The sequence below is a fragment of the Canis aureus genome, chromosome 35, assembly GCF_053574225.1.
Source record: "Canis aureus isolate CA01 chromosome 35, VMU_Caureus_v.1.0, whole genome shotgun sequence".
Classification (NCBI taxonomy): domain Eukaryota; kingdom Metazoa; phylum Chordata; class Mammalia; order Carnivora; family Canidae; genus Canis; species Canis aureus.
Genome location: NC_135645.1, coordinates 14,968,739 through 14,982,242, shown reverse-complemented (window position 1 = coordinate 14,982,242; position 13,504 = coordinate 14,968,739). Strand labels below are relative to the sequence as shown.

The 13,504-nt window shown below is 44.3% G+C and overlaps 2 protein-coding genes across 17 annotated transcripts in view; both read left to right on the top strand.

Moving 5' to 3' along the window:
• The window catches only part of PLCXD2 (phosphatidylinositol specific phospholipase C X domain containing 2), a 49,171-nt gene extending 42,257 nt beyond the window's left edge, over nucleotides 1-6,914 (top strand). Inside the window, exon 4 of the mRNA XM_077884298.1 lies at nucleotides 782-6,914. Within this exon, the coding sequence (XP_077740424.1) occupies nucleotides 782-941 (160 nt within the window). The 3' untranslated portion in view covers nucleotides 942-6,914. The remainder of the gene's footprint in view (nucleotides 1-781) is intronic.
• A 5,113-nt stretch (nucleotides 6,915-12,027) lies between these two features.
• PHLDB2 (pleckstrin homology like domain family B member 2) overlaps nucleotides 12,028-13,504 on the top strand; it is a 217,737-nt gene continuing 216,260 nt past the window's right edge. For 6 of the 16 annotated variants that reach the window (XM_077883724.1, XM_077883726.1, XM_077883725.1 and 3 more), the window contains exon 1: nucleotides 12,047-12,260. The gene's annotated coding sequence lies outside the window, so the exon portion shown is untranslated. Of the gene's footprint in view, nucleotides 12,261-13,504 lie in introns of all 16 variants that reach the window. The other 10 variants (XM_077883715.1, XM_077883712.1, XM_077883711.1 and 7 more) reach the window with 5 other exon arrangements.

Sequence of the window (13,504 nt, the reverse complement as noted above, 5' to 3'; positions counted from 1 at the left end):
CAGGCAAATTTTATCAATGGTAGAAAAAAAAAATTAGGATAATTGTTGCCCCCGGGGGGATGCGGGCAGGGATTGATGAGGAAGGTGCACGCAGGAACCTTCTGGGGTGCTGGTAACGTTCTGTACCTTGACATGGGTTTGCATCACATGTATACACTTGTCACAAGTCAACTAGAAACACTTAAGATTTCCCCATTTTACTGGATGCAAGTTTATGTCAAAAGAAAGATTTAAACAGTATTGAGTCTCTGTTAATGATATGCGTACTGAGGTATTTGGGGCATGTGTAAGGTGTTTGCAGTTGAAATTTGTCAAAAATATAAGATGTTTTGATGGAAGGATAGAGTGATGGGTTGATGGGCAGATATGTGGCAAGCAAGTACTGTAAAATATTCGCGGTAGAAGCTAGGTGGTGGATGCACTTACTGTAAATTTCTTTCAGGGTTACAGTGTGTTTGAAAATGTTTATGATTTAAAAAATAAATTAAAGAACCTACCAATAATTAGGCTCTTGACCTTAGTCTTTCAAGGTCCTACCGACATGGTTATCTCTTTGGTGCTTGAGACAAATCATCTCTTCCAGCGCAGACACCCTGGGAGTACAGTTCTCTAGTGGAGGAGACATCACTTCATCCCTGAAAGAGACACATCGCTTAAACAGATGAACCACTGGGGGCTTGTGCTTTCATTGACATACTTTTGTCACATTAATGGAAATGTCTTTCTTCCATTTCTGGAAGAGTTCTTTTAAACTCTACTCTCTGTTCTCCCTTCTGTGTAGGAATCTTCCTGCCATCCTGGACTGGGTGAAAACTCAGAAGCCCGGAGCCATGGGAGTCAACATCATCACTTCTGACTTTGTGGACCTGGTGGACTTTGCCACGACTGTCATTGAATTGAATGACCTCCTACAGGAGGATAGAGCTTTGGCTAAATGCTGATTTGATTTTTGATTTAATGTTGACTTTGTTGATCTCGGCCAGAGTTCTGAAGGGTTTCCTATTAGGATGGCCCTGGGCAGTGATGGGAAAGTAGGAGGAGGAGGGCATTTTACCCTCTTCATAGGGCTATTTGGATAACATACAGAGCTTTTAATTGCATTTTTCCCAAAGGAGACTTTTAAAAAAATTGAAGTCCAAGGGAAGAAGCATGTTTCATGTGATCAAAGTCAGGGTCTTCCTAGTGGCTCATGATGTTGAATGTAATAGGGAATTGGGGTCTCCAGGTTCCATTGAGTGTCTCCTACTTGGCCCAGTTTCCTGCTGTCTTCCAGGACAAATGTTGTGTTTGAGCCAGGGAGAAGACTGAACCCAAAAAGGCATTTTAGTCAAAAGAATGTCTCATTGCAGGTGTGGAAGGCCCTGTGGGGTGGCTCTAACATCAGCCTAGGGCTTTGAGGGAGAAAAGGGCCAAGCACCGGTTCTCTCTGGCATGTTGAATGTCACCACTTCTTCCCTTAGAGAGTAAGACTTATTTATCACCAGGCTATTCCAGCCGCAAGCTGTTCTCGCATAGCTTGTGCTTGGGAACTGGTCACCTTCATTCTTTAGATAAACAGTGCATATCGCCTTTGGTATCAGAAATGTGTGTCCCAGTCTTAAAACACTGATTCCTTTCTATTTCTATTGGCCCCTTCTGAAAAGTGAAAGGAGCAGTGGTGGGAGATCCTTTCAGTGTGGGGCCCAGCAGGAGATAGACACGCATGTTTGTTGCATGCCACGTTTCTTTGGTTTAATCCTATAACTTTTCCCAAAATGGCTGCCAGGTAAACTCCTGCCTCATTCTGGCAAAGTCTTTTTTGGAATGGGATCTTCAAGCCAGGTCTTGGAATGGCATTTCGTTGCTATCTGCCTAGGACTCTGGTCCGTGCTGTGACACGTAACGCCGACGGAAGGCATCTGGTTTATGGCACCGGGGAGGCAGACTCAGTATGTGTGGGGAAGTGCAATGGATTTAAGGAGGAAGCCCCAAGTGAGTTTGGAGCTGTTCTGTAACTCCTTGAAAACAAGACTACCTCGGGACATTCAGGATGACTCGTGTGTCATCAAGGGAGAGATACCCAGTGTTGGAACATTTCCAGCTTGTGTCTTGATTGTTCTACTTTCTGCAGGTTGTTTTGAGCCTGCTAATCACCACTGCAGGAGGGCTCTGAAACTCAAGAGGGGATTCTTCTTTTTTTAATTGATAGGAGGTACTTATCTACAAAGAGCCCTCTTGTGTTTTTATTTATTTATTTATTTATTACTCTATTTATGCATTTATTTATTTATAGATTAAGTATCTTCAGTGCTTCTTACCTCGAGAGCACTCACAAAGGAGCTTCCTGAACTTTGTTCACCTAGGCCTGATGCTGCCCATGCCTTTCAGGACTGTGAGTGACCTCTGACACACTCTGACCCGGCCGCAGTTGTTCCCAGCTCCCCAGTCGTGGTGGGACAGGGAGCCCGTGTGGGTGTGGTCCAGACCTGAGCACCCCCTACCCGGCCATGCACCACAGCAGAGGATGCTACGGGTCATGAAGAACTCTTGAGGAAGACTCCAGCAGGAGGTCACAAAGGAGGGAGCCAGAAAGAAAACTGGGCATGGGAGTGTATATGCAGGGGTGCTCCTCAGAACTTTCCGAGGATCTCTAAGGAGATGTCCCTGTCTGGATTCTTCAGGAAGAAAGATAACCATGGAATCCTTGATGGATGTGTGTGTGCATGAGGATCGTTGGGCCAGCCCCCTGTGGCTTGCCATTTCTACTCCGCCATTCTCATGGCTGGGTCTTCCAAGTCGCCTGCAGAGGGGGGCACCCGGGGTGAGCTCCAGGCGCATGCCCCAGCCTTGGTCTTCCAGACTCCACTGGAGGTCAAGTCAGTTCAGCCCTGACCTGTAGCATCGGCAGCTGAGGGGGAAGACACAACGCAAATGCCTCTGGGAAAATCTGGTTTCACGTTTCCTGCTCCTGCATTTGAACCCCTTCTCCCAAAGGTTTCTGGGATTGTCTTGTCAATTTCTGAGGGCCTTCTCTGGGAAGGAGTAAGAACGGAAATGCCCTCCCTTTCTCAATTGTTCTTCAATTCTGCTATTAAACCCCAGTGGCAAGCTCTGAAATCCCTGGCCTACCCTCAGGGATTTCTTTGTGTCCTTACTGTTTCATTTGGTTTTATTTTTAACTCTCTTGGTCAATTGCTAGGGACTAGATCCTTGCCCCTTTTAACCCTTTGTTACTTGGCAAAGAGATCAGGAGGCAAGAGGAGAATTACTCTGCTCTGTTTTATTTGAGCCTCAGCTTTGCCCAGGTGCTTGGTGCTATGAGGCCAGGTGTGTCGGCAGGTATCTCCACAGGATGCCAGTGACACCCAAGGGCTGCTGACTGTTCAGTGAAATGTTTACTTGATTTTTTTTCCTTTAGTTTTAAAAGATATAATTGCACTTCTCTTGGGTTGTAACATGTAAGTGCACCTCAGTGTTTGCCTGGTAAGACGAAGTCATCGAGCGTGACACAGAAGCACAGAAAATGATCCCAAGGTCATGTGTGTGGAGTCCTGCTGCATGTGGCAAGTGCAGGTGCTCACTCCCTCATAGTGCTCTGAGTTGTCATAGTGCTCTGGTTGCATTCTGAAATTCTGCACAGGATTTCTGGGAGACCGGAGGAGAAGCATTTGCAGTTCACTCTCGATAAACACCCTTGAATTGGCAGATTCTCTGCTCCAAGGAAAAGTTGTTTGACATATCACAAAGGATTTGTGCATTCTGCTCTTGGACCTAAGGCCAAGCAGGCGACTCCGTGATAGGACAGAGGGAGTAGGTCTGTGACTCATTCTGCAACCGCCAACAATAATGGTTGACCCAACCACATCATTTATTCTCGTAAGATCCAACAAGGTTATCGTGCTTCCTCAGAATTCACTTCAAGATCAACTAAAAAGCTACTTGACTGAGCCAAAGAAGGCTTTAGTTTCGGAGGATTTGGGGCCACAGTTATTCTGAAATGTAAGCTGAGTTTTTCATGAACTCTCTGGACCATTTGCCACATTTCCATGGCTTTGTGGCAGAGAGGACAATCACAGGCTTCAGTTAGATTAGAGCAGTGTTTAAAAGGCTTGGACTTGGAGCCTATTAGAGGTACCACTGTGGTTTCACGGGCACAGAAGAGAGTCTTAGGGTTGGGGAGAAAAGTCAAGATAGAATTGATGGAAGGGAATGATAAGTTATTGAGGATTTAATTTTAAGTGAATGGCAGACCTAAGAGGGTCATGCCAAAAAAACACATGTATGCTGTAGGAGATTCTCCAATAATTAAGTTATTTTTCCTTAGCACCGAGTCCACAACCCCTGAATTCTTGGGAATAGTTAAGCCACAGTACAAACCCAGGATTTTTATATAAACTCAAAGAAAAGCATAAGATCTGAGCCCAGGTCATGCCCAATCTTAAGAATCCTAGTTCTTCTTTCATGACCTCACATTCACATCACAAAGTTTGATCCTGTTCAAGAAGACAACGTGGTGGAGAATTCTGGAATAAAATGCAGTTTTGTGGTGGGTCAGGATTTCATTTCTTTTTTTTTTTTAAATCCTGCCATACGAAAGGGCTCCCCAACGAGACATTATTACAGCCTGGCAAGAAAGCGTAGTGCTTTCTAAAGGTAGAGAAACAGAAGTTACAACTGAAATGAAACGGTTTCTGTTCATGGAAGACCTAGGACTACTACACAAGTTCAGGCCATCTTACTGAATGAGTCCGTGCCCCAGTTGAAGTTTCTGTGATGTTCTTTATTGGCTGACTGCAATTTTTTACTCTAAGTCCTGGGAAATGGAACAGGCTAACAAGTGGGGCACTGCCATGAGAGTTCTCCCGGCTGAGCAACCAAGTAACCCTAGGCTAAGTCTGCCTTGGTTCCGTAATCTGGAATAAAGATGCCGTCTGCCACTTTAGTGCTGTTCTGCAAACCTTGGTTGACTAGCTCCCCAAAATTTCAGGCCCCTTATGATTAAATTAAATGCCTTATACTCAGGGAGGTGCCCGGTTGTGGTAATTCCTCCTTGTGTGGCATGGGAAAAGAAATGCTATTTGGGTTCATTTCTCAAAAGTGTGGTGTAGGATCACAGAACTAGTGCAACGCCGGCACCTTTAGTAATCCATATAATGAGATGAGTGGAGCTGCATGAAATCTGCTGCTGCACACTTGAGCTCCTGAGAGGTGGGCTTTCCCAAGTGCATGCGAGGTCTTATTATGCCAAAAGGCAATGAACAGAAATTGGTAACATCAGATGTCCATACTGACAGGAAGTTTTTTTTTTGTATGGCAAAGAACATGGTTGTCCCTCTAAACTCTACCAACTTTTCAGTACTCCTTGGCCCTCTGCCTCAGACTGCTTCCTAGTATTTGCCATCATAACTTTGTCACTCGCAGATATTACCTAGGGATACACAGCAGTGAATTGATTAGGTGGTAAGTGATTTAGCTGGAAATTAATTCCAAATGAAAACAAACAGCTCTTTCTTACCCCAGGAGACGTACTATCTCCTTACCTTCTGGCTTCCTCAGCTTCCTACTAGACATGGTGACACTAAAGCTACTATCTCACTGTGTTGGCCCTTAACCTAGAAGAATATGGTACAAAATACTATTGATGTTGTTGAAATAGCACAGTCTTAAACACTATAAAAAGATTCTAAGATAACCCTTTTGATCCTGCAGTGGATATAGCATCGTAGTCTTTCCTCCAAAAAAAACACCTTACTCTTAGGAGTTTTCAGCCTCCTTTCTAAACCACATAGTTTGGATAGTTTTTTTTTTTCTCTTCCCGGGAAACTCAATCCCACAGTCTATTGAGAAAACCTCATCAATAGTCTAGGGGCATTTCCATCTCATTCCTTCTGACCTCCACAGAAGACCACTTCCTCCTCTCATCTCCTGTCGGTCCTTTATCATCTGCCGATCACTATTCATAACAGAATGTTGGCAAAACTTACACAGAAAGGCACACACTCAATGATGCCCAAATGCACTCTTATCACAGGTGATTGCTCCTCGTTCCCCAGTGTATAATTCTGACCCCCCCACCCCCAACACACACACACAGAATCTGATTGGAACCCAGAACCTGAGGCCAGCACTTCATTCAAAATGGCAAGAGCTTGCTCACCAGCTTGGAGCCCAACAAGAAGCACAGCACTTTGAAGTTAAACAGGCCTTCGGTCGCTTTGTATATTTGCAGTTTACCTTTGTTATTAGTCTGTAGCACTAATAACACTTGAGTCATGAATCTGTAGTATCAATATGATAAATCTTAGGACATATTCTAGACGCAGTGGTACCTTGCTGCTGTTATACTTACTAATTTATACCCCCAAATTAAGTATCACATGCAGATTGTGTATGCATTGTTTGTACTGTATATATGCCAACTGTAATACTTAACCTCGCTGAAAAGCACTTAGAAAATACAGAGATTGTTATAGTCAGAATATATCTTGGTCAATTCAGATGATAGGTGAATCTGATAAATAGGCTCTTAGATACTACGTTTGTCCTCTATGCTTGTTTTATACTACAGTGCATGCTGTTTGCTAAGTGAAGTAAAAATAACAATAAATTGTACCAATTTTAAGGTTAGAGTTAAAATTTTACATACATGCTGCTTGGTACTCTGAAATGTATTTTGTGGCTTAATTATCTTATTCACACACATTTCACTTGGCTTTTTCCCTCCTAGGAAATAATTGTTCAAAAATATTTCTCCTTGTAAACTGGATCAAACTGCTTAATTCAACTGAAAACATTGTAAAGCCAGATTACCTCATTTTAACTGTGAAAAAAAACCTAATAGATATGATGACAGTATGTCTTTTCTTGTATTTTAGTTGAACTACCTAAATAGGCTTAACCCTAATAATAAATATAAAATGTCAGTGGGCACTTTTCCTTGTTTCTATAAGCGTTTTATTCTTGGCCCACTTCTAATATTGTTTCAAGGCTATAGACCCAGCATCAATAAGGTATCTTATCATATGATGTGGATGAAGGCATATCGGAATTGGCTGCACATGCCCGTGGTCCCCAGGATGAGCAGGAAATGTGTGCACAGCCTCGTCACCTTTGCTTTTCCAAGCTTTACCCCCGGCACTTCAGCTGTTTGTTGTAGGCTTGGGCCAGGTCCTGGGGACCCCAATACTCACCCGACCACCGTCTCCAGCCCGTGTTACTCTGAGTGACTACCACATGCCCGGAGATAGAACAATGCAGAGATTATATGTTTGTGCACACACAGAGTAAATAAGAGTGGGCATCCAGGCTCTGTTGGCAACGAAGATTCCGCTCTTTCCCTTGTTCTTTCCTAATTCTTTTTGGTAGGATACCTGAGCCTACTTAATTTTAGTGAATTTCGCTTTTTGCCCTATGCCTTGCAAAAAGAATGGGTTGAGGTGAGAGTCCTGTGTATGAATTTAGCAGAGATGAAATTAATTCCGTTAATTCCATTCATTTCATATAGTTGAATGTTACCACAGCTAATTAGGGATAATCACATTCAGTTCAAGTTAAGTAGCAATTGAAGAACAAGGTCATAGATTTTTCACCTGTATTTTTAGTTAGTCTTTAGTAAATCTACCATCCTGTCTTCTGGTTGGCTTTCATAAACACCACATTCAGTCATTCCCATTTTTTTTAAAGATTTTATTTATTTATTCATGAGAGAGAGAGAGAGAGAGGCAGAGACATAGAGAAACAGGCCCCCCTTGCAGGGAGCCCGATGTGGGACTCAATCCCGGGTCCCCAGGATCATGCCCTGAACTGAAGGCAGACGCTCAACCACTGAGCCACCCAGGCATCCCCACATTGGGTTTTCATAAAAAAAAAAAAAAAAAAAAAAAAAAAAAAAAATTACACAATGAAGATAAGGCTGGGTTTAAACGTAGGCAAAGTGGGTAAAACCTGCATGGTGTAGTTGCAGACTGTACCGGCCGGCCTCAATTTCTGAACATACACTTGGGTTGAAACATTGCTCTGTGAGAATGGAGCCGGTACATTATGTACAAATTAATATTTCATATTATAACTGGGTTATGAACATTCTACTGAGCACAGAAGCTATGACAACAGGCATTTCAGAGATGCACAGCCCTGTGTTTCTATCCCCACTCTAGCACGTCCTGGCTGTGTGACTTTAGGCAAACTAACATCTCTAAATATACAGGACATAGGACTAAATACCTCCTCTAATAAGTTATTGAGGAGTTCACATAGGAAACTATACAGAAAGCATTTTAGCACAGAGCCTGGCACTCAGTACCTTCCCAAGAGTAGTTCCTAGTCCTGAGGATGGAGACTTTGCACCCACCTCCTCCGAGGACCCAGCAGCACAAACCCTTCGACATGGCTAACTGCTACCTCTTGAGTTTACTGGTAAATGAGTTAGCAGAAACAAATTCATAAGAAGGGAAGCAGTTACATTCAGATAGTGAAAGGGAACGTACTAGATCACTGCACCAGCTACGCATTGATCACCATGGGGTTCATGCCACTGGTGCATGCTGGATGGTGTGACGTGGAAGGTGGTCACGTCCTTGAATAGCGTTCATGTCATTAGCCACTTAATCATTCTGATTAGTAGAGAGGAAATCTCAGCTTAGTGATGAAACCCCTGTAACCCTTATGTACCTAGCAAAAAATTTCAAAAAGGCAACATCTAACGTCATCTAATGTCATTTTGCTTGGTTGTATGTATTCTCTGGGTACCGTCTCTTTATGGCAAATGATAATGGGTTTTCAACTGTGATATAAAATTTCCTTTCAGGGGCACCTGGGTGGCTCAGTCGGTTAAGTGCCTTTGGCTCAGGGTCCTGGGCCCCCTGCTCGGCAGGGAGTCTTCTTCTCCCTCTCCCTCTGCCCCTCCTCCCTGTTTGTGCTCTCTGTCTCTCTCTCTCTCTCTCTCTGTCTCTCTCTCTTTCAAATAAAAATCTTTAAAAAAAAAAAACTATTTCAAAATAATTTTTTAAACTGAAGTTATAGGAATGACCTTTGCTCATGATCCTTTCCGGGCTGAAGAAATCTGCAGTTGACCGTACCCCACACTTTTGTCAGGAATTGGGTTTGGCTCTGCTCTTTTCGAACATTCTTAACTAAATAAATACGTACATAAACAAACTGCTTTTTGAGATGGACAATCCCCTCTTTTGTCACAAGGAGACTGTCCGTGTCCCCTGCAGAAGTCCCTGCCCAGACCAGCCTCTGCATGCGGTCCCGGGGGGGGAGGAGGCCCGGGCCCCTGGGTCCCACTGTGGCCACACCGGGTTCCAGGGAATACTGGGAACAAACCTGGCTGCTTTGCATCCCTGAGGTTAGGATGCCTGGATGCCTCGGATTTTTGTTGTGTTTTTTTTCTTCCCCCAGATCAAGAATTCTTCGTGATCAGCAGTATGTTGCTTTGTTTATCCCTCTGTAGCTCTGCTCACTGCAGCTGAAGGAGTGTTATTATTGTTAAGACTTGAAACCTTTCATTCTCAGAGAGGGTGGAAAGGTGCAAGGGAGGGACAGTGGCCGAAGCCCATGTGCCTCAGACCTCACCCAGGATGGCCTGGGCAAGTGCCAGTTAAACAAAAGTGCTAGTCAGACCGGCTGTTTGCACAGCTGGGCAGTGTTTTAGGAAAGCACTGGAAGGGGGACACAGAAGTGTCAGCCTCCGTCCAGTAGCATCCTGCAACTGAGAAAAGCCTTGGGCAAGCAGATGGCTTTAATCTAAGGGGCCTTGGTGTCTAAAGATTGGGATTTATCCTGTGGAGAAAGGCCCGCAGAAGCAGAGCTCTCATTGCAAAAGGGGGCCACTGAAAGCTAGTCTTTGTTTAACCTGAGAACATCTCTGCTTTGTGGCCTGGAGACTTTCCTATCTTGATCCTTAATGGGTGTCTGCTCAGTCGAGGCCTGAGTCTGGTTTCTAGGCCTCCATGAAGTCTGCGTGGACCTGGAAGAAGGCATTAGATTGCCTTTTGCAAAAGCTGCCTCCCAACAACCTTGCAGGTTTAGGACTAACTGCCACACGTCAGAGGGGTTAGCGGACTACTTCAGCGAGACCAAAATGCCCTGACATCACACACAAAATTTTGGAAGTATGTGCACTTCCTGCTGGTAGAGGATCCGTAGCTCTCCTCGGATTCTCAAAGGAATCTATGATTCTAAGAAATTTACACACCACTGTCTGTCAAGTACCTGTGAGAATGGACTATCATTGAGAGGTTGTTGAGCAAGCGAAGATGGCTGACAGGCTCGTACCAGAAAGCCTGGGTCTTTCCTATTTAAAAAAAATGAACTAAACTAAGACTCATATGAATTTGTTGATTATGGATGCTCTCTTTCAAAAAATAAAGTTGGATAAAGGAAGATAAAAAGGAATGGACTAAGCAAGTCCAAGGGACCCTGAGGGAGAGTCAGATGGGCTCCAGCATGAGAGGGCGGTAGGAGATGGGAGAAACCAGGCACACTGGCAGACACGGACAGTGACTGGGTGCCCTGCACAGGTCTGAACGTCACATTTCGAGGGATGTGGACAGGTTGGAGCCTTTCCAGAGAAAGACAGCTAGGAGGGAGAAGGGTCTGGAAGTCGTGTCACATGAGAAACTAGAGATGCTGAGTTTAAAAAGGACTGAGAAAAAGGTGATGGGGATATCTTCAAATATTTTCAGATTGTTACATGACTGAGGTATTAGAATCTTATGCATTTAGAGGTGAGAGGACCAGAGAGCATTTGTCCAGGTGCTAATGGCACAGGAGAGAAAACGGAAAACCAGACAGAAAACACTGGCCTAACGCAGAGCTGGGACAGGAACCTGGTCTCTGAGTCTCCTCCCAGTGTCCTACCCCAACATCTGCAACTGCCTCCCTGAGTGCCTGATATGCAGGGAAGAACCAGGACCCATGAGTTGGCATCGCAAGAAGGTAGAGTTTGGCCCAATAAAAAGCACTCCTATCTGAGGTAGTGAGCTCACCAACAGGCAGAGTATTTCTGAGAGAGTGTGTATTGGTTTTCTATCACTGATATAAGGAATAACCACAAGCTTTGTGGCTTACAACAGCACAAATTTATTACCTTTCAAGTCTAGAGTCAGAGGTCTGAAATGGGCCAGCAGGGCAGCGTTCCTTCTGGAGGTTCTAGAGGAGAATTCATTTCTTTGCCTTTTCAGCTTCTCGAAGCCATGCTCCTTGGCCAGGAGCATTTCTTGCATTTTCAAAGTCAGGAGCTTAGCATCTTTAACCTCTCTCTGACGCCCCTTCTATCACCATGTCTCCTTTGATTCTAGCATCTTATAAGGACCCTGTGATATACGGGGCCCACCTGGATAAGCCAGGACAATCTTCCATCTCAAAATTCTTAACTTGATCCCACCTACAAAGTCCCTTTTACCATGTAAAGTGACACATTCACAGGTTCTAAAGATTCGGACGTGGACATCTCTGGCGGCTCTTCAGCCTACCACAGAGTACTATGGAAAGTGCATTGACATTGGCACCGTTTTATAACAGTGAGTTCAAATCCCGATTTAAGCACCTACTTGTTGAATGACTATTACCTGTTTGAGCTTCTGTTCCCTCATCTATAAAATAGGAATAAAATTTCAAGGTTACCATGAGGATTTATGCTAATATACATACCCGTTCAGTATACAGCACACATTCAATAAATGGCAGCCATATTTGTTCAAGGAATTTCCAGATGATTCTCACCAGACAGGAATTCAACAGAAGATATTCTATTAAATGAGAGATTTGCTAAAGTGACCTCCAAATTCCCTTTTGAGGTTGCTACAAGGAAAAGAAGTGAAATAAAAGGGATTTTCCTCCCCTGTATACTTGTCTACCTCACAGATCTGGTTGCAAGATAACGGCTTTTCTGGATAGTCAATCGCTAACAGATCTGCTTTCTGCCCCCGCCGTGCTGCTATCGGGCTTGAGCAGGACTGAGAGCCTGGACTGGTCTGTAATGATTGGCCAGACCAGGCAGCTGAGACCAGCGCAGGCTCCCTCCTTCACATCTGTCAACATACCTGGCTGCAAGCAGGCCGCAGCCAGTGACCACCGTCTGCAGGAGCCAGGGAGAGCAGGAAAGCAAATAGAGGGGAACACCGTGGTTTTGTGCTTGAGAAAAAGCGAAAACCTGTGTTGATGCTTCTTATCACCGTCCCAGACTCTTCAGCAAGGATTGGAATGGTCGTGGGCCACCACTGCTGAGTCAGGAAGGAATTTGAGAGAAGAATCCAGATTCCCAAGCAGCAATCAAGGTAGGCGATCGCTCTGGTCATGGGCCTTTCTCTCAAGATGACAAAGCAAGCATTTTGCCCAGCCTTGTAGCCAGAGTGTCTCCGACGATGGTCTACTGAAGGAGATGGGTTGCAGAGTTGTGGGTGTGTATCGAGAGAATTCGATCATTTGTCCACCAACATAGTCTGCAAAGAGGGCCGTCTTTTTCTTCCCTCCTCTCTCCTCTTTGAAAATTGTCGTTGTTCTTCTACGTATTTCAAAGGTTTAGAAAGCTTTCTATCTTTCATTATAAAAATCATATTTGTGATTTCTTGAAATTCTTCCATTAGTCTGGGCTCTTCAAACATGACTTTGTTCCAGAATTTTGTTTGCATGAATTCTTTTCACTTTCAAGCTATAGCAGGACGGTTTGCATTATAATTCTGAGGAACATGCTGTCTGCGCAGAAAGCTGTCAAGCTCAAATGATAGGATTTCCCAGGAAGCCGTGTGCATTTTTTGGCTTTGGAACCTAAGGAGTTAAAAGTCTTGAAATTGCTGGAGCAGAATCAAGCTTATTTACCTAAGCTTATCACCCAGGGCAGCTGGGTCAATCATTTACTGACGAAAGGTTGTTTTCTAACTTGACAGAGGACCACTGAAACCCAGGCCTTTCTCTGTAGAAGAGACACAAGGCAACGTAGAAGGTAGCGCTCTCTGGGGCTAGAGAGTTGTAGCCTCTTTCTCCTGCCCGGAGTTGTAAATGCCACAGGGTCCTTCCTGGCTCAACAACAAACATGAACAAGACTCATGCACAAACTGAATACCTGATGTCACCTCAGGCTTAAGAGCTTGTGGCTTCTAAGAAGCTTCCCCTACTTCTGGAGGTCTACAGGGAAGAAATAGACAACAGAACAAGTTATTAAGCGATGCTCCAGGGGGAACAAGATTATCAAGTAATCACCAAAAACATGGAATGTTTCCCCCTTCAAGTCTACACATTCCAGAAATATGTTCTTTTTAATAAACACGATCCCATCTTCGTTAGGTCTGAATCTAACTCCTCCAGGAAGGCTGTCGTATTGTCATCCTGTACACTTGTCAGGTCTGTGCAATGGCTCCAAGCTCTTCTCATCGTTAGAAGCCCTGGTGATAGAGAAGCCTTATTTTTTCTGAACTCCCTTTAGAGAAAGAAAGGGTTGAGCCATTTTCCCACCAGCGTCATGTTTGACACGATTTTTGTCAATCATTTATGGGATGGAAGCGAATCCCCTTTGATGTGGTTT